General features: G+C 42.3%; 1 protein-coding gene across 1 annotated transcript; it reads right to left on the bottom strand.

The window, feature by feature from the left end:
* Positions 1–215: 215 nt before the first annotated feature.
* On the bottom strand, positions 216–13,856 carry LOC104495712 (transcription factor GATA-6; the record flags this gene model as incomplete). The annotated part of the gene is made up of 5 exons (XM_010138712.1): positions 216–383; positions 8,578–8,684; positions 8,778–8,865; positions 10,256–10,381; positions 13,668–13,856. Coding segments are annotated over 5 exons (678 nt in total), but the record flags the coding sequence as incomplete, so codon positions are not given.
* Between the last annotated feature and the right edge of the window lie 19 nt (positions 13,857–13,875).

Here is a 13,875-nt window from a genome sequence, read left to right on the forward strand (position 1 = left end):
TTTATTTTTCTTGCATAGATGAGGAATTGGATGTTTCAGCAGAGCCTCTTTCAGAGGCTGAACAACACCTCTGCCACCAAGGCATGAAAACAATTTCAGAGGAATGGTCTTTGCCAGCACTCTCTCTGCTGCCATGACCGCTCCACAGAAGAAACCATGCATGAACGTCTGGGGGCTGCAGCACAGCACCAAGATCCAGCTTCCCTTGCACCAGGTCATGCCAGAGCCAGGGCACACCAGGGATCCTGTCTCACGGATGCTGTTACTTCAGCCGTGGAGGTCAGGCTGACTCCTGCGTACAGCCCATCTTGACCTGAATACTTAAGGTTGCTGCTCTCAGGACTGGTGCTCTCTCCTGGGCCAGACATCACCGACGAGCTTGCCTGAAAGGAGGAAGAAGAGCAAAGAGAGCAGATGAGCTTTGCTCGCACTGGGGTGTGAGTGGGAACGCAGCGGGCTTTGTGTACAGCCGCTATCCCAGAATTTCTGTGAAAAGCCACTGCTTTCCCTCTGCTTGCCCCTGTGCCTCAAAATCCTGAAACTGGAAAAATGTCTAAGGGTTTTCCTTCCCCAGCAGGAGAAACCAAATCCAACCCAAGTCTGCAGCAGCAGAGGCAGAGCACCTCCTGGAAATCAGCTTTCTTTGGGACCCTCAGACCTTGAAACGCCTAAAATCATTCCTCACCCTTCAAAACACTAGCTACAACCATTTCATCCCTGTAAGACTGGCCACTAAAGGAGATGCTCTTTTCATTTCAAATACTATGGAAATACTATGCCTTTGGAAGAAGAGCTTGTTTATTCCACCAACTACATGCAAAGACAACATGCAGTGGAGCATTGGTACACACAAAGTTGTACCTCTGAACTATGCTGGAACCAGTCTATTTGTTTTAACAGAGAAATTGAGAGTTACAAAGACAAAGAAATGATCGTTTTTTCCCATGAGGCTGAGCAGATCTGATGAAAAGGAAAAATTCACAGTGCCAGACAGAGAAGGGGCAATGTTTTCACCTGATAAAGGAAATGTTTAAAAGCTGACTTCATGCAAAATTAACTCTTGAATATGTCATTTTAAAACCTTAATTTACTTGTTAATGGATAGTCTTCGGACAAGATTCCTTTAAAAAAAAAACCAAAGAACCAAACCAAACAAAAAAACCCCAAACACTATCCCAAACTGTGACTGCAGAAGCTTCCTGCCTGCTGTTTAAGTTACAAGTATACATATTTAATTATATTTCAAGAGTACAGCTCTTGGCTCTCCTGGAGGCGTGCCAAGCTAGCAGTCCTGACATAGGAAAAGCAAGGCTTCATTTATTCAAAGGTAATTTCCAAACTGGAAGGAAGCTGTGCAGGGTTCTTGTTGCCATGCTTAACCCAGGGAAAACCGCACCTTCTGAAAGAGATACTCATTGCCAGCAGTCACTTTTGTCTGAAATAACCCAGACTCACGTATTTTCTTTAGCTTTTATTAAAATGGTTGATTGGCTCTATTCTTCCACCCAGTCATCAGGATCCTGCTCTATCAGTCACTACCCAGAAATGCAGAGATTGAAGGAAAAACTGCTTGGTCCCAAAAAACAGCCAAAATAACTCTAATCCTAAGAAACATATTTTATCACTCTCTCAAATACGTAATTGCCAATCAGTGACATTGAATATCTCTGTTCTCTTTGCCTGTGACTTCACATGTAGAATTCAATGATGCAGGTTTCACGCTAACCTTTGAGTCCAGTTTTGGTCTTGCATCAGCCTAGTTTTTCAGAAAGGTGGTGGGTTTTTTTAATTTCTAATACATCAGATAGTCTCTTGTTAGCACAAAGGACATAAGTTTTAACAGCCTGAGTCTCCCCACAGTGGAAGAAGGGTTTAAATTAGAGTTGAGCAGTGTTTACTCAACCTGAGCTAAAATTACTAGGAGCTGCTTTGAAAGGTTCCCATTTGCCCATATTTGCCGCTGTTGTTCTGGTAGGCAAATATCTTATCGCTACCTGTTTTTTTCTGGGCTTGGAAATGTAATTCACCCTTTTCCTGATTCAGCCCTACAAAGGTGGAGCGCAGGGACTCACAGTTTCCATGCGAGTTATCAGCTACCACTCCCTCAGGCACCCCAGAAGGGAGGACATGGAGGCATGTCCTGTCTGAAGGCTGCCCAGCCCTGCCCAACTAAGTCTGGATCCTAGCTCCATTGAGCCAGAGCGGGCAGGACCTGGGCAGGATCACCAGGCCTGGAAACTCCACCCCGGTAATGTCATGACAAATTCAAGCGGCTCAGGCAGCTCCCAAAGTGAAACATGGAAAACAATCTTTAAATGCAGCTGAATCACAATTCTGCTCCCAAGCCTGTCTGCCTATGCTCTTACTTCTCCAGCTTTGTGAGATGAAAGATGACAGAATCTACAGTTAGTTATTAGAGGACATTTTTCAGGTGGAATAAATAAACTGAACAATGCTGCTGAGGTCAACAAGCTCTCCTAATTCATAACAGCTGGCTCTATCAATAAAAAGGTAATGGATTTATTTTTACTGCTGAAATCTGATAATAGGATAGATAATCAACAGAAGGTCAGCTTCCTGAGGAAAAAATGAACGAAGCCCATTGGGAAGAGCTTGCCTCCCAAACAGAGGAAGGTTGTGTTTGTATCTGCAAAGGTTCTTTTTACACAAAAAAGCAGCAGCTGGTCATGAGGCAGCCCCCAGCAAGGTTGTCTGAATTGGCTGTAGCCGTTCTGTAGAGTACCTGCCCACCATGCTCACAGGAAGACCTTAGCCAGAGCCACAGAGGAACTTAGACACCTATATTGTACTCAAACTTGCTGTCATCACCCTGGAGCCAAATTCACCCTCACTAAAGCTGGCCTAGATCAAAAGCAGGCTGCTCAGCCTGTGTGGCCAGCACTTGGGGAACAGTACCAGCACCTCTGGCTGAATGACTCCTGCTTTCTTCCACCCACTCCTTCCTGCACCATCTGCCCACCACAGAGAGTGGAGAGAGGTCTCAGCCTTCCCCCACACCACTGAAACCTAGAGGCAAAAGCTCTGGTCAAGGAGTCGTGCTAACAGCTGGAAGGATTGGTGAAGATCCTTGATCTAGGTCTTTGCTCTGTCCACTTCACAGGTTCAAAATTCTTAATGAATGTTGGACATCACGCTAAGTCTGTAGTAAGCTGAGTCTTATCCAACGTGCTCTTCGTCTCAGTTAGCCTACTTTAGGTTTCCTACACCTGATAATAGTCAGCTGAAATAAACTTGTAAAAACCTTTTCCCATATAATGTGTTGTGGCAAACTGTGGTGGAGTTCTTAATTTTCCAGCCTCAGCCTGCCTGCAATAACTATCATCTCCAGTTTCTCCCAATACCATCACCCTGGCATCTGAAGAGCAAGCCTCTGCACTGCAAAAACACAGTTCACTTTTCTGATTTGGGGACCCTATTAATATGCAGTCATCATTTCTTGCTAGTCCAAATGATCATTTTATTTATATTGCAGACGTGTAAGTTAATATATCTTCTGATCTCTACCTTTGTATTACAGCAACATAAACCTGTGGTTGATACATTATTAATTTCCTAAGGGAGGTGACTTCCAGTGTGGCTTGGGAAAGCTGATGACCCCACTTGCTGTTGAGGGCTATATGAGTAATTGACTTAATTACTTTGGCAATAAAAAAAAAAACACCAAAAAAAAAAAGTATGTGTCCATATGCATATAGAGGTTTGGGGCTGAACCAAAAATACTCTTTTTCCTTGGTTTTCCACACTGCAACAAAAAATCTGGATTGCTTTGTTCTGTTTGATACAAGATGAAATGCTCTCTTTTGGATATGTGTACAAGGAGCAAAGAAAATTAATGACTTAATTTATGAAACTGAGTGGGGAGAAGAAAGCAGCATTCTAATTTGTCCAGGCATGAGGACAAACACAGAAGAGGTAGGACACCAAGAGAAGATTTAAATTGGAGTATCAGATCTCCCAACAGTTCTCTCCTGACTACCAGAGTATTCAGTATTTTAGGTTGCCATGTTCCTCATGTCTCCTGTTGATCTCATTCCACCTGGCTTACATAAATATTTACTTATACCAGGACTGAGGCACCCTGTTTCCATTTTCCAGGTGAAGGTACTACCAACTATGCTGGTGAGCCTTTCTCATGGAAACTCTGTCCCGACAACTACGAAATTATTCTATACCCACTGAAATATTATCACCAGATAGTCTGAAAGACCCTTGACCATTCAACTTTCCAATATCTAGGTGTTTAGGGGATTTTTTTAAGTGGTTGAATCTCTGGTTCATACAGACTCTGGGAGATACTGTATGGAGGATGATTTCCCCTATAGCGTGCATGAATATCCTACCATCTGCTGCCTGAAAAGGAGCAAAGAACACTGCCTCTAACGGTCTCATGAACTCCCTACTGAAAACAAAAGAAAGCAAATACAGGAGGAACTATTCAGGTAATTCAGCCCAGATTGTCAGGCATTTTGGGGACAATTAGAACTGCATTTTCCTGCTCACTTACCACCTGCCCAAGACCACTTCTCACTTTCCACCCTATAACACTGAAGAGCCAGTCAGGAACCACTTCTCAAGACAAACCTCCAAGGGAAGTAAGTACTGGTTTTACCTGCCGGACAGCTGTTGTAAGTTATTCTATAGTATGTGATTATGGTCATCCTGAGAAAGCTCCAAGCTGGAGCCAAAGGCCGCATTAGAGTCTTCTGAGAGAAGAGCTCTCTTGGTACTTCTGAGCCTTTACTGACATAAGCCCTGGCACAAGGGACCTCCATGTCCTGCCATAAAAAGCAGATTTTTTATCAGCTTTCATACTGTCTTTTATCCTAATAAGGGAATAAAGTTCTTCTGGTAATAACACTAGTTGGAGCTCCTGCATGGAGATGACTGGGTGTGCGCTACAGATGGTGCCCTTCATTTAGTAACTTACTCTGGATATCTTTTCTCTGTGCAGTTTCAACACAGTGTCAAAGGGAGAGCAGGTATAGGTGCAGATGCAGGCTGTCTGAAACCTTCAGATTTCCTTTTTATGGGGATGTAAGGCACCTTCATGTATCATGCAGCTGGATCTTTTCCATATTAGTAACAGAGGACACCCAGTACTTACACTGCTTAGGAAAACAGAAATAGGCCTAAATCCTAGATCCAGATGTGAATTTGGCAAATAGCCCCTTTACAATGGGACAATGAAATATCTCTGATCCAAATGCTTCTACATTTTAGGATGTTTGAAATCAACTTTGAACCCACAGCAATTCATTAATCCTATCTTTTAAAGGTTTAAACTTCAGCTAGAAAGTAAAATCAACATTTAAGGTTCTTGCTAATTTTTTTCAAAAATGGCATTATATAAGATTCTCTTCTTAAAATGGATAGTCTCAAAGCCATTTCCAAGAGTAATTGCTGCCCTTCTCTTTTTCTGTCCCCACCCCCTTTATTTTACTTTAAAAGAGATAAAGAAAGGTAGGGCAAAAAGTGAATATTACTGACACAAATTAATTCTGCTGAATTTCATTTCCATTAGATTTCTGCATAACTGGAAACTCTTTTGGCAGTCTCCCATAAAAGGCATAATAAATTGCTTTTGTACCAGTGGAGGAATTCATTTTCTCTGTTTCGTTTAGCAACAACATTGCTGCAAAATTTCAGACAACAGTTTCTAAAACGTCATTAGATTTCTCTGCCTAATGTCAATTTGGCATTTTCCCCTCTTCACAGAATAAAGGCTGGAAAAGTAAAAACAGAGCAAAACAAAAACTAGTCTCCAAGCTGGTTGTGTAATATGCGGAGATGAGCCAGGTTCGCTCTTCCAGCAGGTGCCCATGTTTAGGTGACGTCACCAGTGCCACTCGCAGGAATCGACGCCATTCTCATTAAAGCAAACAAAGACTACAGAACCCGGATTCATCCATCTGAGGAGGTTTTTCCCTCCTGACATGGCCTAGAAAAGCTTTTCTCCTTGTGCAAATCCATTGTCTATTCTAAGAATAAATACAAACCTTCAGGCTATCAATGGTTCAACTCAAATGGGAAAAAAAAATTCAAGGAAAATAGAAGTCTATGATAGAGTATCTTTCTCTCAGCTTGTTATCAGATTACTGGCTGCCTCACTTTAAAATGCTGACATCCCTTCACTCCTGACAACCTCAATGGCCCTTTTATGAGCGCTCAGCCTCTTACACAGGATTTAGGCTCAGAAGAAAGTATTTCACTTCTTTTGCAGATAATGATCGTGTTCCCAAATGATGTTTGGGGCAACAGGAGCCGGCCTTATGAGCCACTGCTTTCTACTTTCAACCTCCAGTCTTCCCCATCCCTATCCCATTGAATTGCTGATGCTTGGGCAAAGCCAGGAGCCCAAAGGAAGCATGTGGCCATACCCACGAAACGTCCTGACAACTGCTCCACTGCAAATCCTGTCCTCATTTACATACATATGGGGCTGGAATGCAGGGGTGGGACATCACTGCCCTTCATGTAGGGTCGAGTCAGGGGGATGCCCATATGACTGATCACTGTTGCAGTCTCCTCACTCTAGCACATTCCATGGCCTCTCTCCATCACTACCTCTCATCTAAATTTTTCACAAGAGGAAATTTGCAAGTGCTTTGCATAGGCAGGGCACATCCAGTTGAATCATGGTAGGGAAGAGGCTGTGCAGATGTCACCATGAAGCTAGCTGGATACAAAGGGACAGATTTCCCCAATCCTTGTATAGGTTGTCCTCTCCCACCCTAATATAACATAGAAAAGCCAAGGAGAACTGAAGTCCTGGCACTGGGGGATGCCAGCATTTGTGTAAATAGAAGTCTCAGGATCCCTGGGTGTTGCTCTTCACTAGACTTTTGGCTCATGAACTGTGCCCCCACCCCTGTCTCCTCTGGTATCCATGCAGCTCCACCTGGCAAAATTAAATTACAAATGGTACTATTAAAATTATAACATAAAGATTATCAATAAGAGGTTAGATATGCTCTCCTAGGGAGAAGGGCTACAGAAAGGAAGGCAGGCTTTAGCCAACCAAGAAGGCAACAGCATAGTCGAAATGGGAGCTCATTTACACAGCCTCTCCTTGCCTGAGCAGCACATGGCTGCACTGCCCACAGCCTACGCTGCTGCCTCGGCCTCAGCTGGGATCGTGCTTCTAACTCTGTCCGTTATATAAATCTCAAGGCGTTCCTCAGGATCAGTAGTCCTGCTAAGGCAATATAAGGAAAATTTTACTGCATTTTTTTCCTTCACAAACACTAGGGGAGAATCTAAAACAGTGCATAATATTTCACTGGGTGCAGCCTGAAACCCAATAACAGTTTGCTTTTTGATTAGTGTTTCTCTTTTTTTGATGTGATATGTTTATTTTATTGGACTGACAAACCCTTTTAGTAATACACTTGTCTGGAAGCATCCAAATCAAAAACCCAGTGCCTCTGAAACTGGGTGGCCCTGTCAGTCCATGAAGAATCACATTTAGAAGAGAAAAAATAAAAAAAGGAAAACATGGGGTTTTTCCTTCCTTGCACAATGAAACTTTGTGCATCAGGAATTAAACTATTGAAAGGAATTTGGACATGGGAACACTGAGACATCTTGAAAAATAGTTATCATAAACAGCATCTTTTTATTAATAAAGGACTGGAGAAAGCCACATTAGGAAAGCTTTTCAAAGAAATTGTGTGGCATATTAAAGGATACAGAAGGCCTGAGGCGTGGCTGTGGATGTGGGTATGTATAGCCAAGGGGTTAGAAATTAATCTACATTAAGCTTCGCAACTCTAGCAGTAGTATTTGTTATCACATATGCTAACTGAGTGAAGAAAGGAAGTTTGAGATGGTTTGAGTACATGATGTAAAAAAAGGATCAAAACTAAAGCAGGGGATGATCAGTGCTCTTCTGGTGCTCCTCTGGAGCTCGGTGCTGCCAGGTGCTGAGCCTCTGGCCCCTGAAGAGCCCTCCGTGAAGAGAGGGCTGATCCTCTATGTTCTACCAGCAGTGGGGAGCCCCAGCCTGGCTTCCCTTGGGTCTGGATCAAGGTTCAAGCTCACATCTTAGTTTAAAATAAAAATCTTTATGTTTCCATTCATACAGCAGGATAATGTTTTGCTGGGGTTTACCAGTCATTTGGAAAAGGCTTTTGGAAAACCTGAGAGCAGCAGTGGCTTCAATTATAAATTCTTATCAGACCATTTCAGAAAAAAAGGGGTACATGCACAAGCGTTTCTTAAAAGAATCAAATGGACATGATGTATTGTCTTTGCTCTAAAAGAAAACCTTTGAAATGGAAGAACCTGAACATTTCAAAACAAAATGTCTGGAGTTAAGCTGTAATCAACTTAATCATAAAAATTATACAGATCTTAATTAAGAGGTTTGTAAGGTACTTAAGCTTGTCATTCTGTTTATAGCTATATGTAATATCCTCCAAAAATCTTGTTCCAGTATCAGCTAATAGAACTGGAAAGTTTGTTTAGATTATTGTTCTGTTAGATAAGATAAAAGCTGTGATAACATTGCACAGTGATCAGCCTGCTTACAGATATGGACACAGGCTTACGGCTTACCCCGGAGGCTGCAGTCTGTGTGCTGGGAGAAGTGGTTTTCCTACAGTCATCTGAGTTAGTAGAAGATGTGGATGTTGGAGTCATAGGAACCGCAGTAGTACTGTTACCTGAAAGATTGGGAACTGATATTAAAAACAAATATCTTCCAGCCAGGGGGAAAAAACTCTTGCAGCTCAACTGTCTTATCTTTTTTTATTTACCAGAGCATGCCTTTGACTTATTTATGTTCTTAGGTTTTCGCTTCCTGGTCTGAATTCCTTCTTTTTTCATAGCAAGAGGTCGGGGAACCTGAAAAAATTAAATTTCCACACCAGTTGTATATGTACTCTAATATCAAAAATCCAAACATACTACAAGATTAAATTGTGATATTGAAAATGTATAGCAAGTCAATTTTTCCTGTGTCACAGTACCAATTCCGAAAAACCTCTGCATTTTATTAGGACAAAGCAATGGGTTGTTTCAAGGGAAGTTCTACCTGAATAAAGAAAGCAGGGAAACTTTTCTCTTGATGTGAACTAAACTGTTTTTCCAACACCTCAGTCAGTCCACAGATAAACATCACACACTTTTAGGGAAAAGCAGCATCATTTGGGATAGGTCATATGAAATTAAATTGAGCAGGGTGTATCTGATGCCTGATTACTTACTTGTCAGTTTAAGAATTATCTCCAGAGGCTAATTCTGGAAAGCAAGAATGCATGTAAGGGGAAAAAATACTTCTCTTCCTGTGAACCAGCTACACAAACCAGATCATCATGGTAGGTGTCTCAGGATAGAAGCTTTAGGCCATAATCGACTTAGTATTTGTTGTTGTAAGCAGTTCTGCCTGTGATACAGCTTTATGGTATTCAAATTTATATTTGTAGGAAATATGTGTTCAAAATTCATCTTTCTGTTCTGTGTCATCACAAAGATAATTCTTATACAAAAAATATTGGCTTAAAATACATTTTAACTTAATGATAACACAAGTTTAGGGAAGACAGGTGTATGCTTGCTACCGTTACAATGTTTAAACCTGTGGTATAATTTACTTTTTTCTTGAGAGCTGACCAATTGCCAATTATTCTTAATGCCCTTTCTCTTCACACTTGTGTTTGACTTTAACTTAATCCACAGGGGCATAACAGCCTCCAAGTCTCTCCCAAAACATACTCCATCACTGTTAGGATAGAGCTATTTTCTTCCTCCATTATTGCCTAGCAAAGGCTAAAATGACATTTAAGGTTTTGCTGGTTCTATGAAAAACTATCTTATTAATGGTCTGGGGCTTGTTTTTGTTTTTGGTTTTTTCCCACTGAAGAGCCAGTTTAAATCCTGGTGGCAAGAAGACCTCTGCCACTCATCTAAAGGTGATTTCTTTGTACAAATCTGTCACAAGAGCTACAACAGCAAAACACATAACTTGTCAAAAGCATAACTTGCTAAAAAGGTATAACCATTTTCTAATGTCACACATTTTTTGGTCATATTATGCATTTAGTTCATTCTTTTTAACACCACAGTCCAAACCATAAGCCAAGACCATTAGCATCAATGGAAACATTGCCCCAATTTGAGGAAGCCCAATGCCACCCCTCAAAGCCACCGGATGCCCACAAGCAGAAGGTCCACCCCTTCCCCAAAAGAGCATGGGGGCTGGTGCGGAATTGCCCTCTGCAAAGTGGCTGCTTACCCCATGGAGCTTCATGTAGAGGCCACAGGCATTGCAGACAGGCTCACCCTCCGCGTTCCTGCGCCACAGGGTGGTGGTCGTTGTGTGGCAGTTGGCACAGGACAAGCCCAGCCGGCGGGTTGAGGGCTAGAGGCAAGCATAGGCAAGCACAGGTGTAAACAGGCAGGCAGGACCAAATGATTTGTGTCTTTATGGTTTATAAAAAGTACTTTAACACGCAGTAGGGATAGGTTTGGGGTTTTTTTTTTTGTAGCATCTATTAGCAACATCCCAGAATTAAAACAAGATTATCCTCATTTCAGAGACTGGAAAGCAAATGTGAAGAGGTACTGTGAGTGTGCAACTCTGGACAGTTATAGAAAAGGCAAAATTCACATTTAGGAGCTGCTGATCCAGGGATCTCTGTTCAGGCCACCGAGCACTGGTTCCTCCTCCAGAAGAACACCTAGGAACATCTCCACTACAGCTTCATCCAGCTGAGGAGAAGGCATATCCCTCCTGTGCCGTCTCTCCAGCCGGTCCAATGCCCTCTCTCCTGTGTGGTAGGCAAAGAGGCAGCTCTGAACCTTCCATCAATATTCCAAACTCATCAGAAAAATCAGCTACTTTAGCCACCTGCCCTCAGTGGCACCATGGCTGGGGAAAACTTTCCTGGGTGTCCCAGGAAATATGTAATAGTGGCATCTTTGGAAAAAGATCTTTTCATCATCCCCCATTTTATCCTCGCATTAAAAACAACATGCCTCAGGAGCAAGTTCTGCAGACCAGAGCTTCCCCTCAGCCAGCAGAAAAGCTGGTGGGTGACAACAAGGTCATTACCACAAACAAGCCATTTATGACACTCTTCCGTGGAGTTTGGAGCCAAGATGAAGCAACACTGTATCAGAAATTACAGTATAACCTGGAGCTTTATGGCTGCAGGCTGTATATCATAAATGAAGGCAGTCCTCATAAACATGTGAAACGAAGGTGAATGGGTTATTAAAGTCCTTGTAACAAGTGATCTCTCTTACGTTCATCGCAAGCAAAGAATTCCAGTTACATCATAAATCTAGTCTTTTTCAAAGTATTGCATTGTCAAAAAAATATTTTAAAAATATGTGTTTAGCTCTGCTTCTGGCAGCTGAACAAGTTTACATGGAGAAGTCAGTTTTAAAGGATTGCATCAATCTTATGCTGTCTATAAAACACCTATAACCGAAATTACTACTTAGAGGTACGATGCCCTTCCTCTTGAATCATTTACTGATGAGTTCTTAGTCGTAACTTGGTCACCTTCGATACGGCAGAGCTGCCTGCCATTTGGGAAGCTGATAAAAATGTTTAGAGAATGAAGAATATTCCAGAGTACTAACTGAGTTTCTTGAATTGTATCTACTCAAGTTTCTTTAGGAGTAAGCCATCATCTTACACCACAGCTCAGAAAGAACTCCACATTAAATACTAATTTTGTAACTTCGAATCAGTAACCCATTATTAATTTCACAGGGAAAAAAAAGAACAACTAAGTGTAATATAGGCTGAAGCACACTCATATACCTTTTATTTTTAAAAATCCAGGTCTCATGAAAACAATTTTTGACTTCGATAGTGCACACAGCATCCAAACTGTGCCCATTGATTCAATATGAGATTTACATGGATTGGGAAAAAAAAAAAAAAGGTCTTAACACACATGCTTCATTTTCTTTCTTTGCAAGATAAATGCTGTCAGATGTTTCACTCTGTTAAATCTTTCGTTCTTCTTTCAGTCTGGTATAAATCTTCACATATTTTATTTAAATTGCTTCTGCTCGTTCCCATATCCAAACAAGCAGGGAGTTTTTTGGCATGTTTTGAAGCTAAATCGACTTTTCTGTAGCAGGAATTTTATCAGAAACTTCACAGCAATATAAACATGTTTAGCATTTTCAAAACATTATCCCTTCTCACCTACATCTTTCCAACTGTATGAACACACAGTCATGGTTGATTTATAGTTATGGCCAGGGTACTCAGTAGGGGTTGTTACTCAGAGCTATTTCAGAGTTATTTCACCAAGGTGTCAGGCTGAAATCAAGCTGCAGTTTGACTCTGTTTTAGTCTTCTCACCCCCACCCCTCCTTGGGGAAAAAAAAAAAAAAACACGGAAAAAGAGGAGAAACACAGAAATGCCAAAGCCAGGTATCAGCTCTTTGAAATCTGCATTGGGCTAGGGTGCAACAGCCAGTCAAGCTCTGACACTTCAGACAAGCAGCAGATCTGGCCCATTTGCTGCATTCGTAATGAGATAGCACCTCATGTCATGAAATTTAGTGGACAACGAGCTAGAAAAAGCAGGCACCCCACAGAAATTAACCCCTGGATTAAAGTTAAATTAAGTCCTTTTTTTTTTTTTTAAAGAAAGGTCTTCAGCAGAGGTGGAATTGGTTCTTAAGCACTTACTGTCTGCTCTGTTCATCACACGTTTGGTTTTGGTTTTCCCTGCTCCAGTAAGGGTGTTAAATTCAAACGGTTGTGAAATAAAGAATGGGATGTATTTTAACACTAGGAAAACAAGCATGGAGCAAAGCAGCTGGCATGATTGGAAGGGGCTTGAAAGGCTGATGGTTTTGATACACTACCTCCATACACAGGGGTCCAAACATCAGCTTGGATTATACTGCTTGATTTATTGTGGCTCACTCGGTAACAGCCATTACTGAAGAGTGTATTCTTTCTCCCTGCTGACCTCCACCCAGATTTGCTAAACATAATGTGCAGTTCCCGCTTGTTAAATTTTCTCCTTGCCTATTCAGTGCCAGCCTGAGTTATAAACAGGGGTTCTGGTTTGTAGTATTTATTTCCCCCCTAGTTTTAGGAGTATATTTTTAGAAAAATTGCCGCTCAATTCTTAAGAGTAAAACAAAACAAAGGCTATTATCATTGTTTAAACAATTGGTTTTCTTTGAATTATATACAGAACTTGCTTACATTCCCAAGGATTGAGCTCTCAGCAAACAAAGCAGGTCTGGAGAAATTCCTAGCTCTCTGAACAAACACTTTCCAACCTTGATTTTTTTTTTTCTGTTGGAAACATCCAACATCAGCAGCATAAGTTTCTTCCGAGCAGACAATGTCCCCTCACCGACAGGATCAAAATGCCAAGTCAGCCCATGCTCCGTGTGCCTGAGGGTGATTTCACCTGGAGGGTGGCCTGGAGGTGGCCAGACCCAGAAAGCTGCCAGCCCTGTCACCCCTCATCGGGACCACTTTGACCTGCAAACCTGATTAGGACCTCTACTTTGGTTATTCGGCCAGGGCATCACCAGGCTAACCCTCTCTGATTGCACCTCCCCATTTTTGTCCCCGCTTTCCTTCTGGCTAGCACTGACTGGGGGGCCCTCGGGGCACAACAACTCTCACACCCCTCCTCCCCTCCATCCCCACTCACCACTCTCTTCTGGGGCTTGATAAGGGGCCGGCTGAGGCCATTCATTTTGGTGTAGAGCCCGCAGGCGTTGCACAGGTAGTTGCCGGTGCCGTCCCGTCTCCACAGCGGGGTCTGGATAGAGCCGCAGTTGACGCACTCCCGGCTCTCGGACAGGTCATCCAGCAGCTCTGGGGGAGACAGGAACGGAGGAGAGAGGCAGTGGGCCACG

Source organism: Buceros rhinoceros, unplaced genomic scaffold, assembly GCF_000710305.1.
Source record: "Buceros rhinoceros silvestris isolate BGI_N320 unplaced genomic scaffold, ASM71030v1 scaffold43486, whole genome shotgun sequence".
NCBI classification, from domain to species: domain Eukaryota; kingdom Metazoa; phylum Chordata; class Aves; order Bucerotiformes; family Bucerotidae; genus Buceros; species Buceros rhinoceros.